The following is a 25,094-nucleotide window of genomic DNA, read 5'->3' as shown; positions in this document are numbered from 1 at the left end:
TTCTGGCAACTAGATGTAATGATTAACTGAGCAGTATCTCAGATGATTTAATATTCATGTGTAACTTTTATGAAGCTAATGTTTGTATTGAGTAACCCAGTTATAAGGTTGGTCTAACAGAAACTAATTGTCATAAAATTTCTACAGTTATGGCTTATCTACCTGGGTACATGTGTTGTAGCCTGATTTTGGTTATTTTTGCTGTCAGGAATTTAACCCAAAATGAATTTTAACTTCTGAACGGAGAGTTAATATTCTACCCTGAATTGATAACCTTTTTAGCTCTGTAAATTTTTTTCACTTACTAGACTGAAATATTGCCCATTAAAACCTGGAGAGACTTATCTCCTGTCCATATGTTTGTGTTAGTTTCACCAGAATATGGAAAAGAGACCTTAAAGTATTCTGAAATCAAATCAGACACAAGGGAAAGTTCCAGTTTAAATTTTCGTTTGTCACTCCAATTTTTTAACATATATGCATACTTTAAGATTTTGAGATCTGAATGACAAAAGTGCTGTTATAATAAAGGTGTGTCATTATGTTTTTATTGTCTAAATCACTCTTATATGGTGAGTTCAAACATGCTTTCATCATGAATCTAGACATATTTCCATTGATGAATGCAGAGTTGATAAAGTATGGCTGTTAACTTGTGCTTCTATGTTTTCAGATAAAGAGTTTCCGGCTTCTTTTGAGTCCATAGTGAAGAAAATCCACAGATTGCTGTTTCACATTATAGCACACATTTACCATGCTCACTTCAAGGAAATTGTTCTCCTTAACTTCCACGCCCACCTCAACTCTCTCTTCTCTCACTTTATTCTTTTCAACCAGCAGTTCAGTCTGGTGGAAGAAAAGGAAACTGAAGTTCTTAACGACTTGGCTGCTGCCATGAAACTAGATTCCTCGGGAGAGCAGGAAACCTTGCTTACCAGCAAACACAATGAATCTGATTCTTTTGATTGTGACAAAACTATAAACAGTAGAGAACTACCTGTGAGTGCAAGTCCAGGGAAGTTTGGAACTCCAACGAATGATATATTAATTACTGAAGAAAGCAAAATGTCTGTGTTGCCCAGTATTGTATCTCAGTCTGTATCCTCTCCCTCAATATTATCATCCGTAACAGCCTTACGAGCACGAGCTAACTCAGGTGGGCATTCAAACTCTAACTCTTGTGCAATGGACTCTTCAATGCTTACAGGTTCCTCTTCCATCACATCTCCACTAGCATCTTGCAGGTCTTCACCTGTCAAGTTTCAGTAGCCATTATCTTATTATATATCCTCTGTATCACAGATATAAACCATGCTAACAATTTAATGTATAGTTTGGAGAAGCTTTGTTCCTTTTTAATAGGTGATTTTAAACAATCACGATTAAATTACATTTTTGATGATAGCTCCTTATGCGTGCAGGTATATGCAGTAGTTGTAGTTCAATGTTAATTTTTATTCCCAATACACAAATTTTTTCTGTCATATCAAGTTTGCAGCTAAACTGTCTAGTTGTACTTCTTTAATGCAAACGGTACTGAGTGTAAAAATTTTGCTCCAGATCTACAATAAACTTCAAGCATATTTATTACAGTGTAGAGCTGTACAATATTCTGTATGAGATTTAAGTGATTTGGACAAGCTGTTTTATATAGGTTTTTATTTATCATAAAATTTATAGTTAATTATTTTCAAAAGAAAACAATTTGATTTTTTTTTCAGTTACATCAAAAAAAAATTTTTTATCTTAGTGAATGTGAAAACTTTTGAAAATATATACATATAATATTTATCATTTTCAATTTGACTTTTTATTAAATTGTGTTCAGTTTCAGTGGTTGCAAAAATAACAGTGTGCAGTTTTCACTTTATATGAAGTTTTAAGTGCAACAATAAAGTGGTAAAATTAGAGTGCACATTATTTTATAGTTAATTAAACTGTCTTTTTGTTAGCTACAAGCTGGTTTTGAAACCTGAATATTGTATTTGGTTTCTACTTTTGAGGAACTGTTAACTGGTTGTTAAAAAATGAGGATACTGGTTCTAATTTTGGAAAGGGTTCTATAACATATAGAAATGTTAATTTTTAATTAATATAAAACAAATATTGGAAAAATGTTTAACTGAATTTTGTGGTTAATTGTCCTTTGAAATGTTATAGCATAATACCCAGAATCTTAGAAATAGAAATCTATTTCATGAGAAAATGGGAATATAAAATCAGTTTAGGTAATTCTTCAGTGTTTTCATATAGAATATTTTACTTACTATGAAAATGTTTAGGATATAAAATCATTGAAAAACTGAACTATTAGAATTTACAGAATTTGGAAAATATTATGTATCAGAAAATAATTCACTAGGTAGCAGTTATATTCCTGTTTGTATAATGAGACATTAAAAAAAAAAAAGGCTTGTTATTGGTCAAATCTATTAACACTAAAACTATCTCTACCTCATTTGTCTAAGCTTTTAATAATGTTTTTTGATTAAGCCACCAATCAGTGATAAATCCTTGGGTAAATAAAAAGTTATCTTAATTTTTTTTTACTTCTCAACCTTAATTATTTTATATATTTCTGTGAAAACTGTAGCAACAGTACCACAGTTAGCTGTTTAAACATTTCTTATAAAGTTATCTTCAAATCCCTGGACAAAGTCCAGTTTGACCACACATGAAGGATTTAAAGAGAGAAAGTTAAGTTTTTTAGGAAAATAGTTTTTTTCAGGAAAGTAAAATACCATTATCATTGAAATGAGACCAAAGAATGCAATCCTCAAAAAATAAAATATAACATTGTTGTGTTTTATATTATTCAGGTTTGATGCATAGTAACCTAATACACAAGGAACAAACTTGCTGCACTGTTTTTTACTTTTAAGAACTTGCTTGTACAAATAAAAGGTTTATTTACTGTAAGGATTTGTTTTTTATGGATATGAACTCCCTCTATAGTCCCAATATTTATTTACTGTAAAAAAATGAAGTCTTCAATAACGATTCTAATTTACTCTTACGTAAGAAACAGGCTCCTTTTTATTACAGTGCATTTTTTTTGCAGGGAAAAAGTTTTCTAGACAAACCTTGTGTTTTTATTATAAAGAAAGATTTTCTTTCAGATCCGATATTGTGAATACTGTAAAAAAACATCTTTCTGTACAAACCCTGTGTTTGTTTACTATAAGGATGATTTGTTTTATGGATCCTTTCTTTGAGTAATGTAAGGAACATCTTTCTGTACAAACCCTGTGTTTGTTTGCTATAAAGATGGATTTCTTTACAGATCCTATCTTTGTCTAACTTTGGGAACATTTTTTTGTACAAACCCTATGTTTATTTGCTGTAAAAGAAAAAAAAGAAAAAAGCTTACCTTACAGGCTGTATGTTTTTTTTTACTTCAAGGAACAAGCCTCTGTATTCTTTACAGTTTGTATGCACAACTATGTGAAATGTACTTCCTATAAGGAAGCTGTTTATTTAGTATAATAATTTCTTTTGTGCACCACTTTTTTCTCTTACTGACAGATTATCTTTATAAGCTCTGTATTTTGTTGATATTATTATTGTGAGATACAGGGCTTCTGTTTATTAGACACGTACGTCCAATTTTATTTAAGGGATGAGTTCTCTTTAAGATCCTATATTTGTAGAACGACCCTTTTCAAAATAAAACATTTTTGTTTGGTTGACTCTAAGGAACAATGAGAGACAACAGATTCTATCAAATATAATGTTTATATACATATAAATGTGAGTGTATTTTATACATACACACACAGTTTTATAGTTTTTTGCCTCTCATAGGCAAGCCCATCTGATGTTTTGGTAAACACGAAGTATATTGAGGAGTCATTTGTGGTAGACAAAAAATTGTTTGGTTTTTTGTTTTTTTTTTAAACAAGTTAAGAGGAATGCAGGTGACAACATAGAAGGCAAACTTATGTTTATCAGTTTTCCAATACATCATTGCATCTTGCAAGGAACAGGAACAGGCTTCTGATACAGTGTTTGTTTACTTCCTTTTCTAACCCTACATTTTATCATTCTGTACATCTTTCTAAGACTTTCTAAGAAACAAACATTTTGTTCAAAAGAAAAATTTTTGCTTTCACATTTTCTTTTCTCTGTATTTTTCAGCTCCAGTTAATTATTTGTTTATCCGTTGTGATCCATTGTGTTGTGCTGTGTATGAGTTACTTCATTGTATGAATTATATAGGTTGTTGATGGGTGATGAGACATCACAAATGGGTATTTTCACGTTTGCATGGAGTATATCAGTTTAAAGGAAGTTGTTCATCTGCCTTGCATTAATTCTGAAAATATTCTTCTGAAGACGTTTTTAATTTTGTTTTAACAAAACTAATGTATATTACAGCATATTTCTCTAAATAATTTGCAACATCTTTTCTCCCTAATTACCCCACAAAACAAAACAAAAAAATTATTTTTTGAAGTGTAAAATGTGATTTAATTTGATGGCCATGATTATTTTTCTTAGTGATGCTGTGATTCAGCCAATTATAAGAAGTATTTCATGTCACATTTGAAAAATACAGTTTATTGTTAATTTATTTACATTACATCTATAATAGATGTTTCAGTAAGTGCTGATGATAAAGAACTATTTTCAGTATCCCACAGACTAATGTTCAAAACTATACTACTTTTAAGGCTATGTACTGAATTGCTTCTGTGCTTGCAATATTTCCATTTTTAATTAGTATTTTAGTTTCAGTTAAAAAGTTGATTAATGTCAACTTTCAAGATGTACGGATGTCTTTATGTTCACATTACTCTTCCTAGAAGAGGTTTCTATGATTAAAATAACCATTGTGTAAAATGTAAAGCTAGACTCGTATGAAGAACAAGTTGTAATTATTATTACCAGTTACTTTATACTTTGGGAAAACCAATACTAAATATTCATGTTAGAAGTGTATAAGGAAAGAGCTTGTAAGCAACCTTCAAATTTATGGTGTATGGTTTAATGTTAACTTGAATTAACCTTTTTGTGTGTGTCATTGCTTGAAAGTTGGTTATGAAAATACAAACCATGTTATTTATCACTGTGATCTGTGCAACCTGAAACACACAAGTAATGAACCACTTTTAAGTAGATGCTTTAGAGCCTTAACAAAGGAGAGTAAAAAATACAGGGTTTTGATTTGTAAAATTAATATTTTTAACCTGTGAAGAAGTTTTGTAGATGCTGTACCAATGTTGTTTGTTTCGCGTTTCTGTATGTACGTAAATTCAGACCACTGAGGACTTCTTGTACATAACTGACGTGTTTTTTTCTTCAGTTCTCAACTTGGCCAACCTGTAGATAGTGAACTTTATCCACTGTGTAGTGTAATGTAACGATTTTCAGTGGCGATCTCACTTGAGAACGTTTACTGGGTAGATTTGCCTTGACAAAGAAGAAAAACCTCCAAGAGCCTTATTTCTAAGGTGTGCATACGACGGCAGTGATTGATGTTATTTGTACAGTTAGTTTGTATATAAACAGGTTTAATAAATAAGTTCATGTTAAAGGGTAACATGATAGTTCGAAGATAACCAATATATCTTTTCTTGAACTGTCGTATGTTAGTTCCTCTTTTACTAGCAGCACGAGTTACCAACAACATGGCGTTGTAAAGTATCTATTACAAATATTAGTGTTTAGAATGCATGTGTATATATTATAAGGTTTGATCTAATTAATAACAGGTAGTATATGTCTGGTGAGTAACTTCAGTAGGAAGAGTTTGTCCAGTTAATAATCTGCTTTCTCTACAATATTAGCATCTTCAAGAAAAGCTTTTTAGAACCAACATCCTTGCATTTTCTATACTCGTTCACTTCCATTATTTCTCCAACTGGCAGAACAGATGAAGGAAATTTATTGTTCCTTCCCCCTCCAGTGGCACAGCAGTATGTCTGAGGACTTAAGTGCTAGACATCGAGTTTCGATACACGAGATGGGCATAGCACAGATAGCCCATTGTGTAGTTTTTTGCTTAACTACACACAATTCTTATACCTAGACACTATTCTCCTGGACAATATATCTAGCGGTTATGAAAGAAATAACTTAAATATCTGCAAACATAATACTTTTTTTTCTTTCTCGCTGGTGTTAGAAATAACGCAAAGACAAAAGACTTCATTACTTCCATCAGCTCACTATGTAGAAAACTTAGTGTTAGAATACTTTTCTGTAGGTGAAATATTTGTAGTTGTTGAAGACTCAAATGACATGCGTTGAAACAAAATAAAGAGAAACGATGTGATTTTTAAATACATTACTTATAATATTTTATGTACTGAACTGTTTTCATTATAATACTAGTGAATGTTATGTTACTTTTAAGTTTGTTAAAGATAACATCTAAATGTATGTACATTTTGTTAAAAAAAAAAACACGTGTTTTCGGTTTAAGACTTCAGGTTACAGTGTTATTGAAACTTGTGAAATAATGCTATACATATGAATAGACAGATTAATTAACAACCATTACGTTTTCCGTCAACTGTATGAGTGAATTTATATCATGATAAAGTGAAATAAATCTCTGGAAAAATTGGCGGATTTTGTCTCTCTTAATGACAATATGAACTCACGCCTGTGTGAGATTTACTGTTTTATTATTCATGCAAACTATTTAAGAAAATGTTAAATATGTAATAATTTAGTAAAATTAAATTCATCCAAGTTATTTAAACAAAAGATTATTTGTATTGTTGGAAAAAGTTGAGACAGCTTTATTCCAGGAATGTTCGATAGGTTTGTTGTTTTTTTCAGGTACTGGTGTAAGGTTTAGCATATCTATATTTACCCTGGAACGTGTGACGGTGTTAATTCCAACTTCATAAGATTCTTTCCTTGATAAAAAGAAGGAAATGTTAGTCAACAATATAAACAAGATTGAGATGCTAGTTCACTACATGGGAATAAAGTTGATAATTCAAAGTTCTGCGTCAGTTTTCAGTCATACAAGTTATTTTATAAATTAGCTTTTTTGCTGTTTTTGTTTCTATTAATTTAGATTTCAATTTTCAATGTTTTCTTATATGTGATAAATTGGTTAAAATCGACAGTGTAAAACGCAATACTTAACACAAAGGCCACTTAGGGCCCCGCCAGCTAACCAAATAACATTATGCTTCGCAAAATTTAGCAGAATAGAGGAGAGTTATTAGTATTTTTCGCACAAAGCTACTCGACGGCTGTCTACGCTAGCCGTCCCTAATTTAGTAGTGTAAGACTAGAGGGAAGGTAGCTAGTCATCGCCACCTACCGCCAACTCTTGGGCTACTCTTCTACCAACGAATAATGGGATTGACCGTCATACTATAACGTCACCACGGCTGAAAGGGCGAGCATGTTTGGCGCGAAGCGGATGCGAACCCGCGACCCTCAGATTACGAGTCGCACGCCTTAACACGGTTGGCGATGCCGGGCCTGAATAAATGAGGGTTATATTGTACAAAACATTCCTCCTCGAAAGATGGTACATTGATGTGTTGAAGTGTATAAAGTGTATTAGTTTGTTTTCTATTGTCATTGGGAGTTCTTAGTAATTTTAATTTTGTGTAGTAAATTATTGGTTATTTTGTGTACTTTTGAAGCTCGAAACTGTCTTATATTTAAAAGTGTATGTTTGTTTGTTTTCTGAATTTCGCACAAAGCTACTCGAGGGCTGTCTGTGCTAGCCGTCCCTAATTTAGCAGTGTAAGACTAGAGGGAAGGCACTTAGTCATCACCACCCACCGCCAACTCTTGGGCTGCTCTTTTACCAACGAATAGTGGGATTGACCGTCACATTATACGCCCCCACGGCTGGGAGGGCGAGATATCTTATTCATGTGACAAACCAGAAAGAACTGTAGGATCCAGAGTTAGTTTGTTTTCTGTTTCGTGTATTTATAGCAAGATAAAGCATAATCCACACAACTTGATAAATACATGTACATGCATGCAAAAATCTTTTGAAAATCTCAAGAACAGCTGAGTTGAACAATATGGTGAACTATATACTTTTAGTGAACTATGTAAAAGTGTTGCATGTAGTGTTTATTTCGAAAGCAAAAGATACTTTGGGCACTGCATAGTGCAAATACTGGAGAACATCGTGGCGTTTAGTGCCCTTCAGCCAACAGCAACAAAAATGTTCCTACTGTGTTAACTGTACTTTATATTGGAAAAGTAGTCATGTCAGGTAAAACTCAAGAAGTGAATATTATATTTTCCATTGTTCAGAATAGCCCTGGATATAAATGATACTTTATCGGAATGTGATTATACTACCTGATGTATACTTGTTGTAATTATTACTCTGCTAAGTGAGCTAGAGCTCATCCAGTAATTGGTACTTTAGTTTAGCTCTAGTATATTCTGAATAAATATAAGGGGATCAAGGAGCTAAGTTTAACATTCAGTTGTTTCCAGAATAGTGCTGAATGTTAAGTATGATGAATATTGGAAACTACTTGTTAGTAGTGTGTGTGATGATATAAGTGCATGGGTATAGTGAGCAGAGAATTCTTCTATAGAAGGTGTTTGTGATTTCTATGTGATAAGTTCAGCAATGAACGAAGAGGACACACCCCATTTGTTTTTTAAAATATGTATTCGAAACAAGTTAAACATAATTTTAAAAATTCTTCATACAGTTGAGCTCATAGTTGTTTCATAAATCCTGTACAGTTCTCTTGTTAGTGCAAAACGTCCATTTAGGCAAATTCAGTTGTTTTAGAATTCAATTGATAGACCAAAATAGATTTCCGATATTTTTGTCGCAATCGTCTCAATGTATAATAAATTTACGTTGTCCATGAATTACCTCAGTTGTACCCTGAACTTCCGATAATCGTCTGCTTTTCGTACCTTACCAATAATCGTCTGTTTTTTTTATCAAATTCTACACAGACAAGTTCAGTTTGTTCAGAACATCCTTTGACAAAACAAATTCTCTTTCTCTTTAAAACTACTACTGTCATTCTAACATATCGACCGTTTGTTCCTTCACTCCCACGATGGTGAACTTCACGTTTTCTAACTTCTCTGACCGAACTTTTCTTTTTTCCGCTCGTCTAATTACAGCTATTTATACATCTATTACTTAGGCCTTCTAGAAATCTTCATAGTCTCAACATCCAAGGATTGCAAACACAAAATAAATTAATAATACTACCTACATTAAATAGTATTTTATATCTGATAATGAATAGACGTGCTATATTAGTTCAAATATTTGTCTGAAAACGATAATGAGACTGTCAAGTACACGCTTGTGAAATCTAACTGAAATGATTGACATGGGCTCGCGCTGCAAGCTATGGTGGTGAGCCATGTAACAAAATAACAGACAAACGAACTTTTTGGAGCTTTAGAATATGGCAGATAGCAAAACAGTTCTATTGGATTAGAAATTTACTTCTCGTTAGCTCATACTAAACTATGAGCTGTGGTGACCATGTGGAATGCAAAAGCATGTTGGACGTGTTGATAAATTAAAGTTACATCACTAATGAATTTATAGCGCATTGACTGGACCAATGGTAAACTATAATGATAATTTAATAGACATGGAAAGCACGATTTTATTATTTTGACACAACTGAAGATGAAAACAACATTCCAAGCACTTTCCTACTTGTTTGTGATGAATCACAGTGAAATGAATTAATAGTAGAAGAAATAATTTGTTTATTAGTCAAAATATATTTATCACAAAACCAATAAGGATTGGATTAAGATCGATCAGCAGTTAGGATAACTGTGAAATCTGAAAACTGCGAGGAAAAGGTGATCTTACTTTCTGATTTATGGTGTAAAATATCACAACAAAATATCCACAAAAAATTTTGGGTTAACTACTTTAATATAGCAGACTGGATAGACAATTAGGAAATCAACAGCTTAAAGAAGTTGGTGATTCTTACTTGATGAACTGTTTAATGGAGCTGATCTTTGTGTTTGTCGATTCTCACTTGCTACAAAATGTCACAGTTTGCATACCATTGTTGGGATACGAATGGTTGCGGCTGTCCTTCTGGCTTGTCCTAGTAGTTAAAGTTGTTATATATTCCTCCGTTTCCCAAAGTAGAATTACCTAAATGAAGATATCCCTTAAGTCCTTGTTATAAACATATCTTTAGGACATGATTGTATTAATATTTTGCAAAGGAAAAAACCTGATACAAACCATCTCTCAAAGTAATCAGTTTTAAGTAGCATTATACTATCCATAAATTGCAAAGCATTGCCAAAATAGTATTGCAATACATACTGTTTCACATTTGGTATGATTGTCCGTGATTTGCACATTCGCACATTCAAAATCAGTTTAAAATAAACTACTCAGTTATCTGTAGTTAGTGGACCAAAGATTGTTAACTCGTAAAATTTATACAACGTCACTTATTTTTAGATGGAGATGACTAAAAGTTATAAGGGAAGTGCACACACCCTAAGAAAAGTGGCATGTTTGTTTCGTGTATATGTTTTCTCAGTTTAGAAGTTTTAGAGAGATGCAGATTTCTAAATTAATTCTGACACTCTAGACAGAGAAAATTCTCTGTTTTATTATTTTTGTGTTGAATAAAGACTTTATTTTCTTTTTTCTGTTACTCATTGCGTCTAGTCTCTTTCGTTTCCAAAATTTACTTAACATTCGGATAATTCAGACTTGCTTCATGATAAGTTTTCTATGGAACCTGCACGGTCACTTTTCAAGGAAGTCACTGCATCTAATAATATCACATTGTTTTACCGACTAGTGATATTTGACGTTACTTTTATAACGCATCAACGGCCCCAAACGTATAGTGTATTTTTGCAGTAACGCCAAGTATGAACTTTTAGACTCAGAATTTGGACACTAATTACTGAGTTACATTCAAATATTTTCTAAATAAAGGAGGTTGATAACAAAATTTAGTATTTTAATATTTACATTTAAAAACTCGACAGTGTTATCTTTATCTTAGTTGCTAAATGACGTGAAGGTTATCATAGGACGATATATCTTTTATTCAAACTAAACAGCAGCACGTCTATCAAAAACAAGTAAATGGAAAAAAAAATCAAGTTTACTTTTCGCGAACATTTTAGCTAATTTCATATTTGTCTTCGAAGGTCAAAAATAGCCTGTTCTATTTGATTATTTTTTTTAATTTCGTGCAAAACTACACGAGGGCCATCTGCACTAGCCATCCCTAATTTAACAGTGTAAGACAAGAGGGAAGGCAGCTAGTCATCATCACCTGCTACCAATTCTTGGGCTACTCTTTTACCAACGAATAGTGGAAATGACCGTCACTTTATAACGTCCCCACAGCTGAAAGGGCGAGCAGGTTTGGTGCGACGATGGATTCGAACCCGCGACCCTCAGATTACGAGTCGAACGCCTTAACCCGCGTGGCCATGCAGAACCGTGTTCTGTTTGTACACCAAAAATAATACATGGTAAAATGTAACTTTAGAAGATTTTCCACAGTACTAATTTTCGTTTCTTGGTTACGAACTAATTATATTTCTTCAGAGGGTTAAAGTTGTATGTTTGCGTACTCATAAGTTCACAACACTAAAATCCGGGGTTCGATATAGCGCTGCTTACAGATCGCAGTTATATTAGTGTATAGCTTCTAACAAAAAAAAAAAAAAAAACTCGTCTCTGTTTATGGTTTGTATACGTCTTTGTGTGTGTAATTAAGTGCACTGTACAACCTTTCCAACACAGTGTGTACTGAGAAGGAAAACTTTTTCAACTGTGGAGAACAAGATTGGTATTTTTATTGGAGTATTTTTCTTAGTCCATAAAGAGGTCGCTTATTGTCACTAATTACATTATATGGTTAAATTACAAAAATCGTGAAAAAATGAAAAAAACCTGTATTTTATTTAATATTATTTCATTGTTATTATATAATATTTCTCAACTTTTCGCTTGTGAAAATGATTGGCTAGATTAATTGTCTTTTTTCTTCTTAGCCAATTGCATAAGCCTAACTTCCCGCCATTACGCCTCGTGGTGGGGGAAAGTTGCAGCATTCTTTAGTTCTATGTAAAATTGGAGGACGTAATTAATCTTGGGTCTAATATTGGAGAGGTAAGTTCTGAAATATTAATGTTCAACTTGAGTTCAAAACCTTGTAATTATGAAACTTAGTAAGGATAAATGAAAATTTATTGAAAATTTTAGTGTAATTTCAAGCTTAATTTATCAGCACACCAGTAATTACAGTAACAGTAATAATACTAGAAGTAACTAATTGTATAGTTTTAGTTTTAGGCCTGTGTTTGATTGTTTACAGTGGTAATAGTACACAGACATATATATATGTATGTGTACTATTACCACTGTAAACAGTCCAAAAGAGGCCTAAAACGAAAAATGTATAAATTATATATGTGTGTGTATGTGTATAGATATATATATATATATTTGCGCTATGGCTAATCGTTCTTTGAAGAAATATTTCTTGCTGTATCCTGCAAAATTTTGTGTATCAAGACATTTCTTGAAACTAATCCGTCTAATGAGAAATTCCGTGATTGTTTATGTAACAACAGGGAGTGAAAATATATTTCTAAGGCACGACGTCAAATTGAAATTTGAAAAATAAGATAATTTGAAATGATCAGGCAAAATTGCCTCTTGAATGAAAGAATTTGTCATTCAGGCCTATTGTCCATGTAGTAAAAAATATATTTGGATTTTAATAACACTAATTAATAATTTATTGACAAATCATAGTATTACTATGACACACCTATAGTTTTAGAGGAAACTAGTTATGGAGAAAATATTATGCAAATGCTTGTCTGTCTAAACTAATCAAATGAAATATAAATTTCATTTGGTTTGTTTTTATTACTTAAGCTTCAAAACACTTGAATGCTGACATGAAAGTTTGAAATTGTAACCAAAGTTAACTAGAAAAACTGTTATACCACATATATAGAACAACAGACTAAAATAACTTTTCTTATATTCATAATTAGGTGTGCTGATGAAATTTGAAATATTTCCACTAGAAAAGTGTTTTATCAAATAAAATTTTAAAGTAATTTATGAGAAGTTCAAATTATCATATGTTTATACATCAAAGTTAACATATAATGTACTCTGTCTTAATTTTTTTTTTCAGAAAATGTGAATAAAGACTTCTCAAATTTTGTAAATATTAGGTATGTTTCAAATAAAGTAATGTTAGCTTGCTTGTTGTTGCTGATAACGACCTTAAAGATTTTTGTGTGGTTAATATTTTGTTTTTATTTTTAGAACAGCTAAGTAGTTCAGATATGGCTGATCCAAAAAAGTGAGTTGATTTTTATGTGTTTGGAAAGTAAAATATATAAGTGGTGTTTTAACTTGATGGATTTTGGTTGTAAACAACCATTGATAATTGGATTGAAAGAAGGATTGGTAAAATGTTGTGTATGGTTGCAGTTGCAGAAAGAGATATTTGATTAATTATTTTTGTAGGTGATTTTTGAATTGGCTTTGTTAAAATTGGAGGTTGTGATTGATCAGAGTTCTCCATAAGATTTTGAACATGAAATACTCCTGGGTATTAATTTTTAAGGGTTAACACTTGAATTATTAGAATAACAAAATTAGTGACGCTTTCTCCTGTTATGTCATGGCTTCATACCTCAGTGATACTTAACTACTTATGGATCTCTTAAATGTGTGTTAATGTTTGTTGGCTTTGTGGTGCAAGATGAAAAACAAGTAAACTGTCTGTGATGTGTCAAATACTAACTTTGAAACTGATTCTTTGGTTAATTTTCTCCACTTTCACACAACTGTAACTGGTCATTTGGTAATTACAAGTTGGAGTAGGCATTCTCAGTCTTTGGCTTCAAAGATGCAACAAGTAACAACTCGTGATATGTTACTGATTGCTTTACAAATGAGCTGCTTAATTATAGGATTAAAGTTGTGTTTCTTTTCACTACAAACTGCTAATGTTAAAACCAGGCTAATCACACATGTCTATAGTTAACAAGCCACCTGGTTGATGACTTGTTCATAAATATGTAACTTGCCTTAGTAGCCCTCTTGTTTCATTGATAATAGCATGGTTGAAGTCTTTGCACAGAGATAAAATCAAGTGACACCCTGAGCTCAGCTATTGTTTGTGTGTCAAGCCTATTTGTAATGTGTACTGCATGCAAAATTTATCATGCAACGTGGAAAACCTGAAAACATTTGAAGTTAATATCCAGACTTGGAAAGGTTATGATAAATGTGACTTTATGAAGTCTATCATATTATCTGATTCAATAACAGTTGATCATTTTGTTGAGTTACATAATTAAAATGTAAATAATTGAATAAAATTTAAAAGAACTTAAGTTTGAGGTTTGTGTAGAAGTGAAAAACTTGTTAAAAATATTCTGGATTTAGTAATTTTGTTCATATTGAATATACTGAGAGTTAGGTTATTTGAAACTAGTTCTGTGTGTTAAACACATCTTTTCACACACACACACACACACACACACATGATACAGACTTGTTTTGTTAGATGCAGTTGAACTATTGAACATTGTGGAAGTGGGTTGTCCATGTTGAGATAACTGAATGCTATAGGAAATAGAAACAGGTTTATGTAGTCCTTGTATAGAGTTACTGACTGGTTTACGTTTTCTTGTTCTTTTCTTTTTGTGTAATCGTGTGTGTGTGTGTGCCTATATCACTTTGTAGATTAGTTTCTTAGTTAAAACGTATTGTTTAAGAGTATTTGGGCTTTAGTATTATTCACTTTTGATATTTGTATAGATATTAGATACATTATTAATAACCAAGAAATTCCTTTCATTGGGAAGTTTGAATGTTCATCTTCATAAGTTTAAAATGTTTTCAGTGGAAGTGACATTATTCCAAGTAAAACTTGTCATTAAATGGATGAAAACAACAAAGTAGATGAATACTAAACACTAAGTTTACAAAAATGAAGTGTATGCAGGTTTCAGAGTGGTTAAATTGAAAAAATATTAAATCATGTGTGACCACATAGGGGAAATGAAACTTTGCTGAGAATACCTAACTGATGATTTAAAAAAAGTGTTTTCCTGGATAATTTACTCAGTAGTAGAGAAGATAAGGTTTCTACTGACATTTATCTGTATTCGAGGATTACTTTTAAGGTGTGTATGTGTTTATATAAAATCGTCTAGGAGTGTAAAAGCTCTAGAACTGTATTTCAAGACAATAGTATCTTAATATTTATCTTCCAAAACCTCTGTATCATAAGTTTTATGTTGTTGTAAGGTTACAAACTGTTTCTGTTCAACACTCCTACGAAAAGACGTTTCTAGTCCTGATTTCTCCAAGCCTGTTCCCCTGGCTGTGGTTTCGCTAGATAGTAGATAGGGACAGTGGGAATCTCGTTAATCCATTCATTAATGGATTTAAATGGCAATTTTATTTAAATACAAAATTATTAGCCTAATATTAATAACCTTTCAAGTTGCTCTGGGGCCTATTAGGCCCCACTTTTCGTAGGAGTGTTAAAGAAACAATAATGAGTTAATGTACAATAAAGTTGTGTGGTTTGTAGGGGTCATTTCTGTGTCTTGTAGTTTTAACAATGTATGTACTGCTGAATTAGTTTTACCTGAGATATCATATAGTAAGCTGTTCCACAAACTTTGATAAAAATTAAGACTAACAATATTTCCAATGCTCACATGCTTAATAACCAGAGTTCTGATTAATGACATCAGGATTTTACTATTTAAACAAAACTTGTGTGTTGTTTTCTTAGCCCTTAAGAATTTTAAAGCCTGAAGTATATTACATATTTTTTACATGCTTTACAGAAAGCAAATTCAAACCATTAAGCCTGTCTTTGTTGTTTATCTGTTTCTGTACTATTTCTAACTTGCTGGTATTTTTACTTTAATAAAGAGATCAAATTTGATACCCTGAAAGGATCTTCACCAGTGACCTACAAAGTTATTTTCTCTATTCATAAATTCAGGTTTTGTATAAATATATCCATGAGCTGTTAACCTGTTTTATTATGATTACAAAGTAAATGGTGAAGTAGTTTAGGTGTAATGATCAATAATCAGACCTCAGTTTTGAGTGCAGTTCTTCATAACACAGATGCTTATCTTTAACACTCCTACGAAAAGATGTTTCTAGACCTGATTTCTCCAAGCCCGTTCCCCTGGCTGTGGTTTCGCTAGATAGTAGATAGGGACAGTGGGAATCTCGTTAATCCATTCATTAATGGATTTAAATGGCAATTTCATTTAAATACAAAATTATTAGCCTAATATTCATAACCTTTCAAGTTACTCTGGGGCCTATTAGGCCCCACTTTTCGTAGGAGTGTTAACAAAGAAGTTTTAATATATTAATTACACTTATGATAATTTCCATCAAGTTAAAGAAACCTTTTCCACAGAACCAGATCATCCAGTTTGTCTCCATAGAAAATTCAAGAATATTACATCGTTAATAAAGTGAAAACAAAAATTGAGACTTGTTTAAATCTGAAAAACAAGTCTACTTACCACCACTATTTTTGACTTTTTAGCAATTTCATGTATATTAAATTTATAAATTCTCATTATTTATCAATTTATAAATTTCTTTCAGTCTAATGATATACAGCATGTAAAAAGACAAAATATTTTGATATATAGACTACTGAACGAGATGAGACTGGTTCTTAATAACTAGAGATAATAATGATTTAATGTGAAAAATGAAAAAATATATGCAGGTGAAAATATTTATACAAGACAAATTGAAAGAAGTTCAAAATGCAGTATAAATTAAGACAAAAGAAATGTTAGATGTAATATGAAGGTTTCACCTTTATGTAAATATACTAACGAAACTAAACACCCGAGTCACTGGCAAAAAAAAAACTTGTTTTTAGCACAATGGTCAAACATTAGTGCCAATATCTGTGAATTTATTGAGATAATTAAATGTGGGCTTAAGGGATCAGAAGTCAGTGTCAATAGGTGGTATGAATTTCTTTAAACTTAACTGTATGTAAATTTGATCATGTAATTTTTTTAATTGCATACAAGTCTTAATTCTTGCAAAATATTGCACTTTTAATGACAGTGCAATAAGATGCTGAAACATGCAGAACCTGTGATGAGATAGTTCTGTGTTTTATTTTGTTTTTATACATTAAAATAATTTTAATTATATTTAAAACTGGGAACAGGTTCATTATGTACTGTTAATTGTCAACTTTATTTCTCTGATACCTCAAGTATCACTCACGTTGGTTATTGCAAGTCAAGCAGGTGCAGGCTAAACTATCTAATTATGGCACTCTTTGGCTCTTTAAGAGTTGTCATAAAGCAGCAAATTGACTTTGGCTTATATGAAACTCAAAAGTAGAAGTGTTTCTATTGAATGTAAGGAGAAGTGACAAGTTACCAATTTGTACTAGCCAGTGTGCTTGGATGGTTGATAAAATGAACATTAAAGCATATTTATTATCAGTGAAGCTTCAACTTTGAACTGTATAGTAGGTTGTGGAGAATATTTTAATTGTTTACACGTATAGTATGATGTCACAATAACATTAATTTAAATCACATATTTTTTTTCAGTGGATCAATATAATTCTCTTCCAATAGTAAGAGTGCATATTATTTCAAATGTTCCCATTTTATATTGCCAGACCTGGACAAATTAATCAATATAATTGATTACCTATGAGCAACAGTTACATTAGTTAATGTTATGTAATCTAACTGATTAATCAAAATCATAAATTGAAATTCTTGTTTTCATTATATCATTTCTTTATGAAACCAATCTTAAGTTGTGCAAGACTAGGTATTTAAAATTATGGTATCCTGCACTGATGTACAAACCTCTGACAGATGGACTCTCATTAAGTTTGATATTTATAAGTCCGTAAATTACCATAAGGCTCTCTTCAGGTATTTCTTACATGAATAATTCAGTTAAATGTGTTACAAAGTTTTTTTTACAAATCTTAAAATAAATTATAGCTCAAGTGTTAAAGTCAAGTTTTCTGTAACCCTACAAATTTTCATAATTTCATTACATGGCAGACAGGCAACAAATGATCATTTGGTCCTTCACAGGAGTTACTGCACATCATTCCCTATGAAAAGAAGTTAAACCTATCCTTTATTTCAGAGATATAGTTTGTTCTCATAACCTCTCTTAAGTAGAGATAGCTGTCATTGCTTCTGAAACTCATTTCATCAGTTAATCACCCTACTTTTAAAAAATGTCTTAAGAGCATTGCTTGTCCTCTCTAAATGTTAACTTTTCATCCTCATGTCATTTCAATCTCAGAGTTCAAAAACAAAGTCAAAGGCATTTGTCCTTTCAATTCTCTTTGAATAATGTAAACTTTAATAAAATATCACCTCTTACCCTCCTTTTCTGAGATGAAAACAAGTTGAAAGATTTTCAATATATCCACATAAAACAGATCCTCCCTTCTAATAATTATGCTGGTAGTCTTCAATTATTCTTTCTTGAATAAGGAGACCAAAACTTGTCATAATATTCTGAGTATAACTTGATCTGTACAGCCTTCATATTCATTTGTTTCTTCATTTCAGTATACCAACTGGTTTGATGATGAAAGCAGAAAATAATCTTACTACTTAGTGAACATATAAAAACTAAAATGAAGTACGAGTAAGAAAATAATCCTAAGCCTAATCAACAAACAGCTTAACACGATTTGTATTTCAGAAGCAAAGCTTCCTAATCAACAACATAAATAAAATATGAAAAAAGCAAAGAAAAGAATAAAAAATCAGACTAGAGAAAAATGTGTTACAAAAAGAAATAATTCCTGAAATAATATTTACATACAGTAATAAAACAGGCAAAATCTCAAATACTACCATATCTTTAAGCTAGTTGATTAAAAAGAAACAAAAGTTAAATATTAATAATAATAGCAAATTGGTTATGGGAAAGAAATAAACTTCTACATAATAAAAAAACAAAACACTTTCCTGTAATTAAAGGAACTGTAGTAAAATTTGATCTTTGTGATCATGCCTTAAAACAATTTTATAGTAATAATATAGATGCAACCATACTTCTATAATATCTTGTGTCCCAATTTTCTACTAATAGTAATTAATAAAAGATTAAAATGTGTGGAAGTGTTTCCTTGATGCAGTTTGTCTAAGCATTGTGATTTGTCTACTTTAAGAAAATAGTTTTGATATTAGTTATGCTTTGGAGTTTCAAGGCTTCAAAGCAAGCTTATAGATTTGGTAATTTTACCTATTTTGGAATTTTCTGATAAGTGTTATGGTATGGTAAACAAGAAGAATAAAATATGTTTAATTGCATGATAATTATTTTAAAACTACTAAGAAATTTTTGTAAAGAAACGTAATTATTAAATAAGTGTTTTCATTTGTAGGAGTATTGAAACTGCAGAAGGTGTGGAAGAAGTTGAAGAAATGGAAGATGAAGGAAAGACAAACATGAGTAACTGAAACTTTGTATAAGAAAATTGGAAAATATGCATTTTAGTTTCTTTGTTGTATACTTTGTCTAAAGCTTTCAAATTACTGTATGCAATTTACTGATTGCTTCGTAACTTTACTTCTTCCACTAAAGTCAACAAATACAGTTTTTACCAGCTGATTTACTGTAGAATATGTACAACTTATGGTATAGTCTTTCAGAAATGATTGGTGTTAAGAAAATTCTGTAAAGATTGCTATAAATTAACAACAACAAAAATTAGGTTTAGTACGTAAAATATAATGTAAGGCTTAACTATTTTGCTCTTGTTTGTAATTCAATGTAAAAAAAAATTGATATTCATTGAGTAAACAACTGAAAAATATAAATAAAATGTTTAAATTATCAGGCTGTGATAAGAAAGCCCTAAGAACTATTTGTTTTGTAATTAAGCTTAAAGTAAGGATTGAGTGTTCAATTGCTTACCTTAGGCCCACATGTGTAAGACTTCTCATAAAAGAAAGTATATCAGTTCTAAATATATATTTCTGAAATAAATTGTTTTGTTGTTGTATCATCAAAGTTATCAGTAAAATAGAGAATAAAAAACAACCCCTCTGATAAATAAACATGTATATTAAGCACTTAAAATAAACATAGCATCCATACTTGGAAGCTTGTTTAGGTAATATATATTAATTAATTAAAGTAATGATGTGTGTGTGTATTATATCAAAATCCATCTGTATTTGTGATTTTGTTAGTGTGTGTTTTTATATTTCAGAATTAGAGGGCCATATTAAGAAAGAAATATAATGCAAATTGAAATTCAAACAAAACTGGAAGCCATAAAGATACAAAGTTATTTTGTGATGACAAGAAAACCTACTTGTAGAGAAAAATGTGTGTAAAAGTGGCTGGTGTGGGTTGAGAATTTTTTTTTTTTTATGTTGAGGAGCGAACAACGTTTTGACCTTCTTGAGTCATTGTCAGGTTCACAAAGAAAGAAAGAGGTAACTGACTGATAGCTGACCACATGTTTGAATGGGGTTATGTAACTGAGTGTAGGAATGTAGAGGGCATGCTTAAATAGTTTTTCCTGTAAATTTTGATAATGTTTTTGCATTTATTAAAATATTTTGATAATTTATCTTTAAAAAGCTAGGGGTTAGTTGTTCCTTTCTACATTGTTGAATGAAATAATGTCATTTCTTCTATTGATAATTCTTTGGTTTAAGTTTTATCCAAAATTTACAGAAAAACTACTTAAGCATTTCCTCTACATTCCTACACTCAGTTACACAACCCTCTTCAAACATGTGGTCAGCTATAGGTCAGTTACCTCTTTGAAAACCTTATGATGACCGAAGAAGGTTGACACATTGTTCACTCCTCTACATAAAAAAATTTCTCAACCCAAACCACCCATTTTTACGTATATAAAGTTCTTTAGTGTTGATTACTACTAGATAATTCATATGCATTGTGAAATGCCTTGGCTTTGCCAATGCATGTGCTTATGGCACATGAAATGCTTCTTACAGTAAGGAAGTGTGAAGTGAATTTATTGCCCGTGAGTGCTGTAAAAACAAAAATAGAAGTAGCTAATTTAAATAAAATATTGATTTTAGATTAACTATATAATTAACATAAGTTTAACTTAAAACATTTTTATCTATAAAGATTTTTAATGTAGTGGACGAAGCTGGGGTTTTCCCCCTTTTCTTTTTTCCTTGGGGGGGGGCTATACAGCTGTCCAATCATTGATTAAGTTTCTATATGAGTATCATCCTCCATGTAACCTGTTGCTGGGTATGAACTACATAACATTTTGTGTACACAGTCAGACCTCATACATAAAGGTAATAATGTATATCTTATTCTCCTGCACCTTAGAATTTTTCATTATTATTTAATTTAATCTTATTTAAATATTATGCATTTTTAATAAATTATTAAACAAATAGTCAAGTTCATCACTTAGTCATTAATATTCTAAAGATCAACTTGATCAGTTATATGTAAAAATGGCCAGAAATGTTTTTTTATGTGTGTATTAATGTTTTGCTTTAGTGATGCATCAGTCAGAATTATGCTGTTGTTTAATGTAGTTGAAACTTATTTGATGCTTTGATATTGCTTGATGTCTTGTTGCAATTCAATTTTGAAACCTTGTAAAGAAATTACATTCCTCGAAGTTAGTTTCTAAATAGTAACTTAAAAATCTGAAAAGGAAAGATTACAGCAAGTATTGAGTAGTTATCACTTAGAAACAGTTCCTCAGTGAATTACCTGTTTGAAGTGAATCTAAAATAACATTATTCAATACAATAGGTTTGTTGACAGCTGAAATGATGAAAAATCCACAGGTTCTAGCAGCCCTACAGTCTAGACTTGGTAGCATGATAGGTTCTCCATCAGGATACATAGAAAGGTAAGTAGTTCATAGTTGCTTTTTTAGCTAAGAAACAATAGTTTGTTGATTGAAAGATAACATTATATATAATCATAAAGGATGAAATATTTTGATAGAGAGAACTGAAAAACATTTACTGTCACTTCTCACTATTGTTGTTGCTGGCTGTGTATGTCTTCACTTCTTTAAAGATAGTTTCATTTCTCCTTATTATGTTGAATGTGAATATATTAACTGATTGATTTTAGGGTAGAATAATGTAAACAAGTTTGGGTATACGTGTAATGAAAGTAATTTAAAATATATACATGTATTATGATTATTACAAAACTGGAATTTATCTGTTAGAATGAAAACATTATAATATTGGTAATGTTTTCTATTTATTTGATGTGTTTATTGTGGGTGTCATAGTTTGAAAATTTGCTTACAGGTTACTTACCATGTTTAAACTGTTTAGTTAATCTTAGGTTCTATGAAATTTAAGACCTGTAAATGTCACATGGCACAGCTGACACAGATCACAGGATTAAACATAAATTTTCCTTTGTGTTGGGTTTTGTTTACTCACTGTTGCATTAAACAGCAAACAGATTATTAAATTAGCCTCCTAGTTCAAAACAGAATACATTAACTGATTCAGGCGAGCTGATGTGTTGATTACCACCTCGGCCCATGTTTAAAATTGGACACTGGAAGTTAATACCCACCTGTGATTATTTCCTCAAGTATTTTCTTGTGCACTGTAAAGTATCTAAAGTTCCAGACTTTTGCAACTACTACTTGTTCCCTTTGATAAACCAAACAAATGAATTTCAACTACAACCATATTTCAGTAATTGAGACATGTGGTATAAAGTAAAACAAACAATGACTCTGGGTATAGATTAAGAACATTTTGACCTGTTAGTGCTTAAATCAGACAAAGATGTACGTGAGTTATAACACTACAAGTGTATATACAATTATTTTTACTTTTTATTTTGTAACTTGCAGTACATCAGTTTGTATTTTAAGATATTTACAGCTGTGTGCTATGTATGTACTTGTAGTATGTCAATTGTATTCTAATATTGTGTTGTAAAAGATTTTATTCATAAATTTTTAGCTTACCAAAATCAGTGAAACGTAGAATCAAAGCCCTAAAGAAATTACAGTTAGAATGTACAAGACTGGAAGCAAAGTTTTATGAAGAAGTACATACACTAGAGTACAAGTATGCAGATTTATATATGCCCTTTTTTGAAAAAGTAAGTATATTTTAATTCTGTGTGATAAATTTTTGTGCATGTGTCATAACTCTTTTTAAATTGCTGGTTACACCAACTTGTTAAAATGGTGTGAAATTAATTCTTGGTTTTGAGGTTTGCACTAAGGTAGTATTTTTTTTGTTCCACCTTTTGGAGAACTTGGAGGTTTCCTGAAAACCCCTTGTACTAAAATGTTGGCCTCAACAACTTGTAAATGGTTTCAAAAGAATTTCTGTCTTAAAGCTTTACGTAGAGGTAAAATTTTCCATGCAACCCCTTATGGGACCTGGGCATTTTATTAAAATTTTTTATGGAAATTTTCTGAAAGAGAATCCTAGGTTTTGGCATTAATCTTTTTGAAGTGGTAATGAATAATGTTACAAGCCACCAAATGACCATTGTGTACATTTAACTAACAAATATTATGAGGGACCCCCACTTCTTAAGCTATTGGTTTGATGGACTAGAGTAGGTAGCCAAACATTCTTCCTACTGCCATCTAATCTAGTAATGCATGTTGTTATAAGCAACATTTAAATAACTGCTTCCTTTTGTTATAATTGTGCACATGAAAAATAGCAAGCAACTAAGTTTATTACAGATAATTCCTATCAAAATTAAATAGTGGCTGTATATTAGAGCTTTTATTTTGTTAAAATGGAAGTTTCAGTAAGATTTCTTCATAGGATAATTATTCAGGAATGTTTCCACTGTCTTTTGACCAGTTTTTCTTTTTTTTGGAAAAATTCAATTGTTTTTATTTCTGTGATATGTTCTAATTTAAAGCGTAGAAAGTAGGTGAAACTAGAAATATCAAAATTTTGCCACATGTTTTCTATTTATTATACATAATAAAAAATTGAAAGGGTGTTCCAAGTGTAGAGTGAGTGTATGTGAACACAATGTGATATTCAGAAACACATCAAGAAATGAGGATGAGATTTTTTAGAAAATAACTAAAAACAAACAACAATAGAAAAGAACAAAGGTTCTTTTGTTCAAGTAGAAGTGAAGGTCATTGTGTGTACTTTATCCATTTATTTCTCTTGCAGATACTTTTGTTTGCACAAGAAATATTCTAATTTATAATGAATTTCAAAACAAAAATACCAAAAGACCTCCATAGAAATAGATGAACTTTGACAGCCAGCTCTGAAAGCTGTATCAGAATTAGTTTGAGTCTTGTGCTGGCTTTTGGCCATCTAGACCCAAGTGTAAACATTACAAAGAAAAGTGAAAAATGATGTGAAACTTTATCACATTTAGAGGTTTTTATCCGGATAAAATTGTAATTTTGTGTATCGTCGGAATGTTTTATTGTCGGTTTTATGTGTTAAACTTTCATTTGGTTCTTATGGCACAAGCTCTTTTAACTTCAGTTTGATATTTGATGAATAGATTGTTAGGAATATTCTACAGTTTCTAACAACTATTTAATAAAGTCCTTGTCAACAGTGCTCATGTTTTTGATGTTTTTTTCAGCTTTACCATTTGTTTATCATTTTGTGTTTCTATGGTAACATGTTAGTCCTTTAGTAAAACTACATTCCTATTTTTATAACTGTTGTTCTTGATGTATGATGTAAAAGTATATGGTTTGTTATTTACTGTACAAACCAAATTTTAATTGGTAACAAACTAGACACATTTTTACTTTTTTGTACTCTGCAATATTTGATACAAAGATTAAGGTATTGGCTTAAATACAAATATTTCTGATGGATTGTTAAGAGTGAAGGTTTTGTGGAAGATCAGTTTGGTGGAATTGGTTGTAGCTAAGTCAGAATTCCAAATGAAATGTGTTTAGTGCATTGATAAGATTTTAAAATTCTACTGTTAATACAACAGAATTAATTAGAGACTTGCAGGATATTTAGTGGGAAAATTATTATTTCTTCTATACAACAAGGTCAGTGATTATCATTGTTGATTGAGAGAGTAATTGGGTCACAAACACATAGATAACAAAACC

The 25,094-nt window shown here is 31.1% G+C and overlaps 2 protein-coding genes across 5 annotated transcripts in view; both read left to right on the top strand.

Annotated features, from left to right (window-relative positions):
• The window catches only part of LOC143255983 (MOB kinase activator 2-like), a 131,297-nt gene extending 127,234 nt beyond the window's left edge, over positions 1-4,063 (top strand). For all 3 annotated transcript variants that reach the window (XM_076512494.1, XM_076512493.1, XM_076512492.1), the window contains exon 5: positions 674-4,063. In XM_076512494.1, the coding sequence (XP_076368609.1) occupies positions 674-1,269 (596 nt within the window). In that variant the 3' untranslated portion in view covers positions 1,270-4,063. The remainder of the gene's footprint in view (positions 1-673) is intronic.
• A 7,918-nt stretch (positions 4,064-11,981) lies between these two features.
• LOC143255980 (nucleosome assembly protein 1-like 1) overlaps positions 11,982-25,094 on the top strand; it is a 36,341-nt gene continuing 23,228 nt past the window's right edge. For both annotated transcript variants that reach the window (XM_076512485.1, XM_076512484.1), the window contains exons 1-5: positions 11,982-12,100; positions 13,277-13,313; positions 19,410-19,477; positions 21,791-21,890; positions 22,981-23,122. In XM_076512485.1, coding sequence (XP_076368600.1) covers positions 13,297-13,313; positions 19,410-19,477; positions 21,791-21,890; positions 22,981-23,122 — 327 coding nt within the window. In that variant the 5' untranslated portion in view covers positions 11,982-12,100; positions 13,277-13,296. The remainder of the gene's footprint in view (positions 12,101-13,276; positions 13,314-19,409; positions 19,478-21,790; positions 21,891-22,980; positions 23,123-25,094) is intronic.

This window comes from Tachypleus tridentatus, chromosome 7, assembly GCF_004210375.1.
Source record: "Tachypleus tridentatus isolate NWPU-2018 chromosome 7, ASM421037v1, whole genome shotgun sequence".
In the NCBI taxonomy this organism is placed as follows: Eukaryota; Metazoa; Arthropoda; class Merostomata; order Xiphosura; family Limulidae; genus Tachypleus; species Tachypleus tridentatus.
The sequence above is the reverse complement of the archived record's forward strand: the minus strand, read 5'-3'. Positions and strand labels throughout refer to the sequence as shown.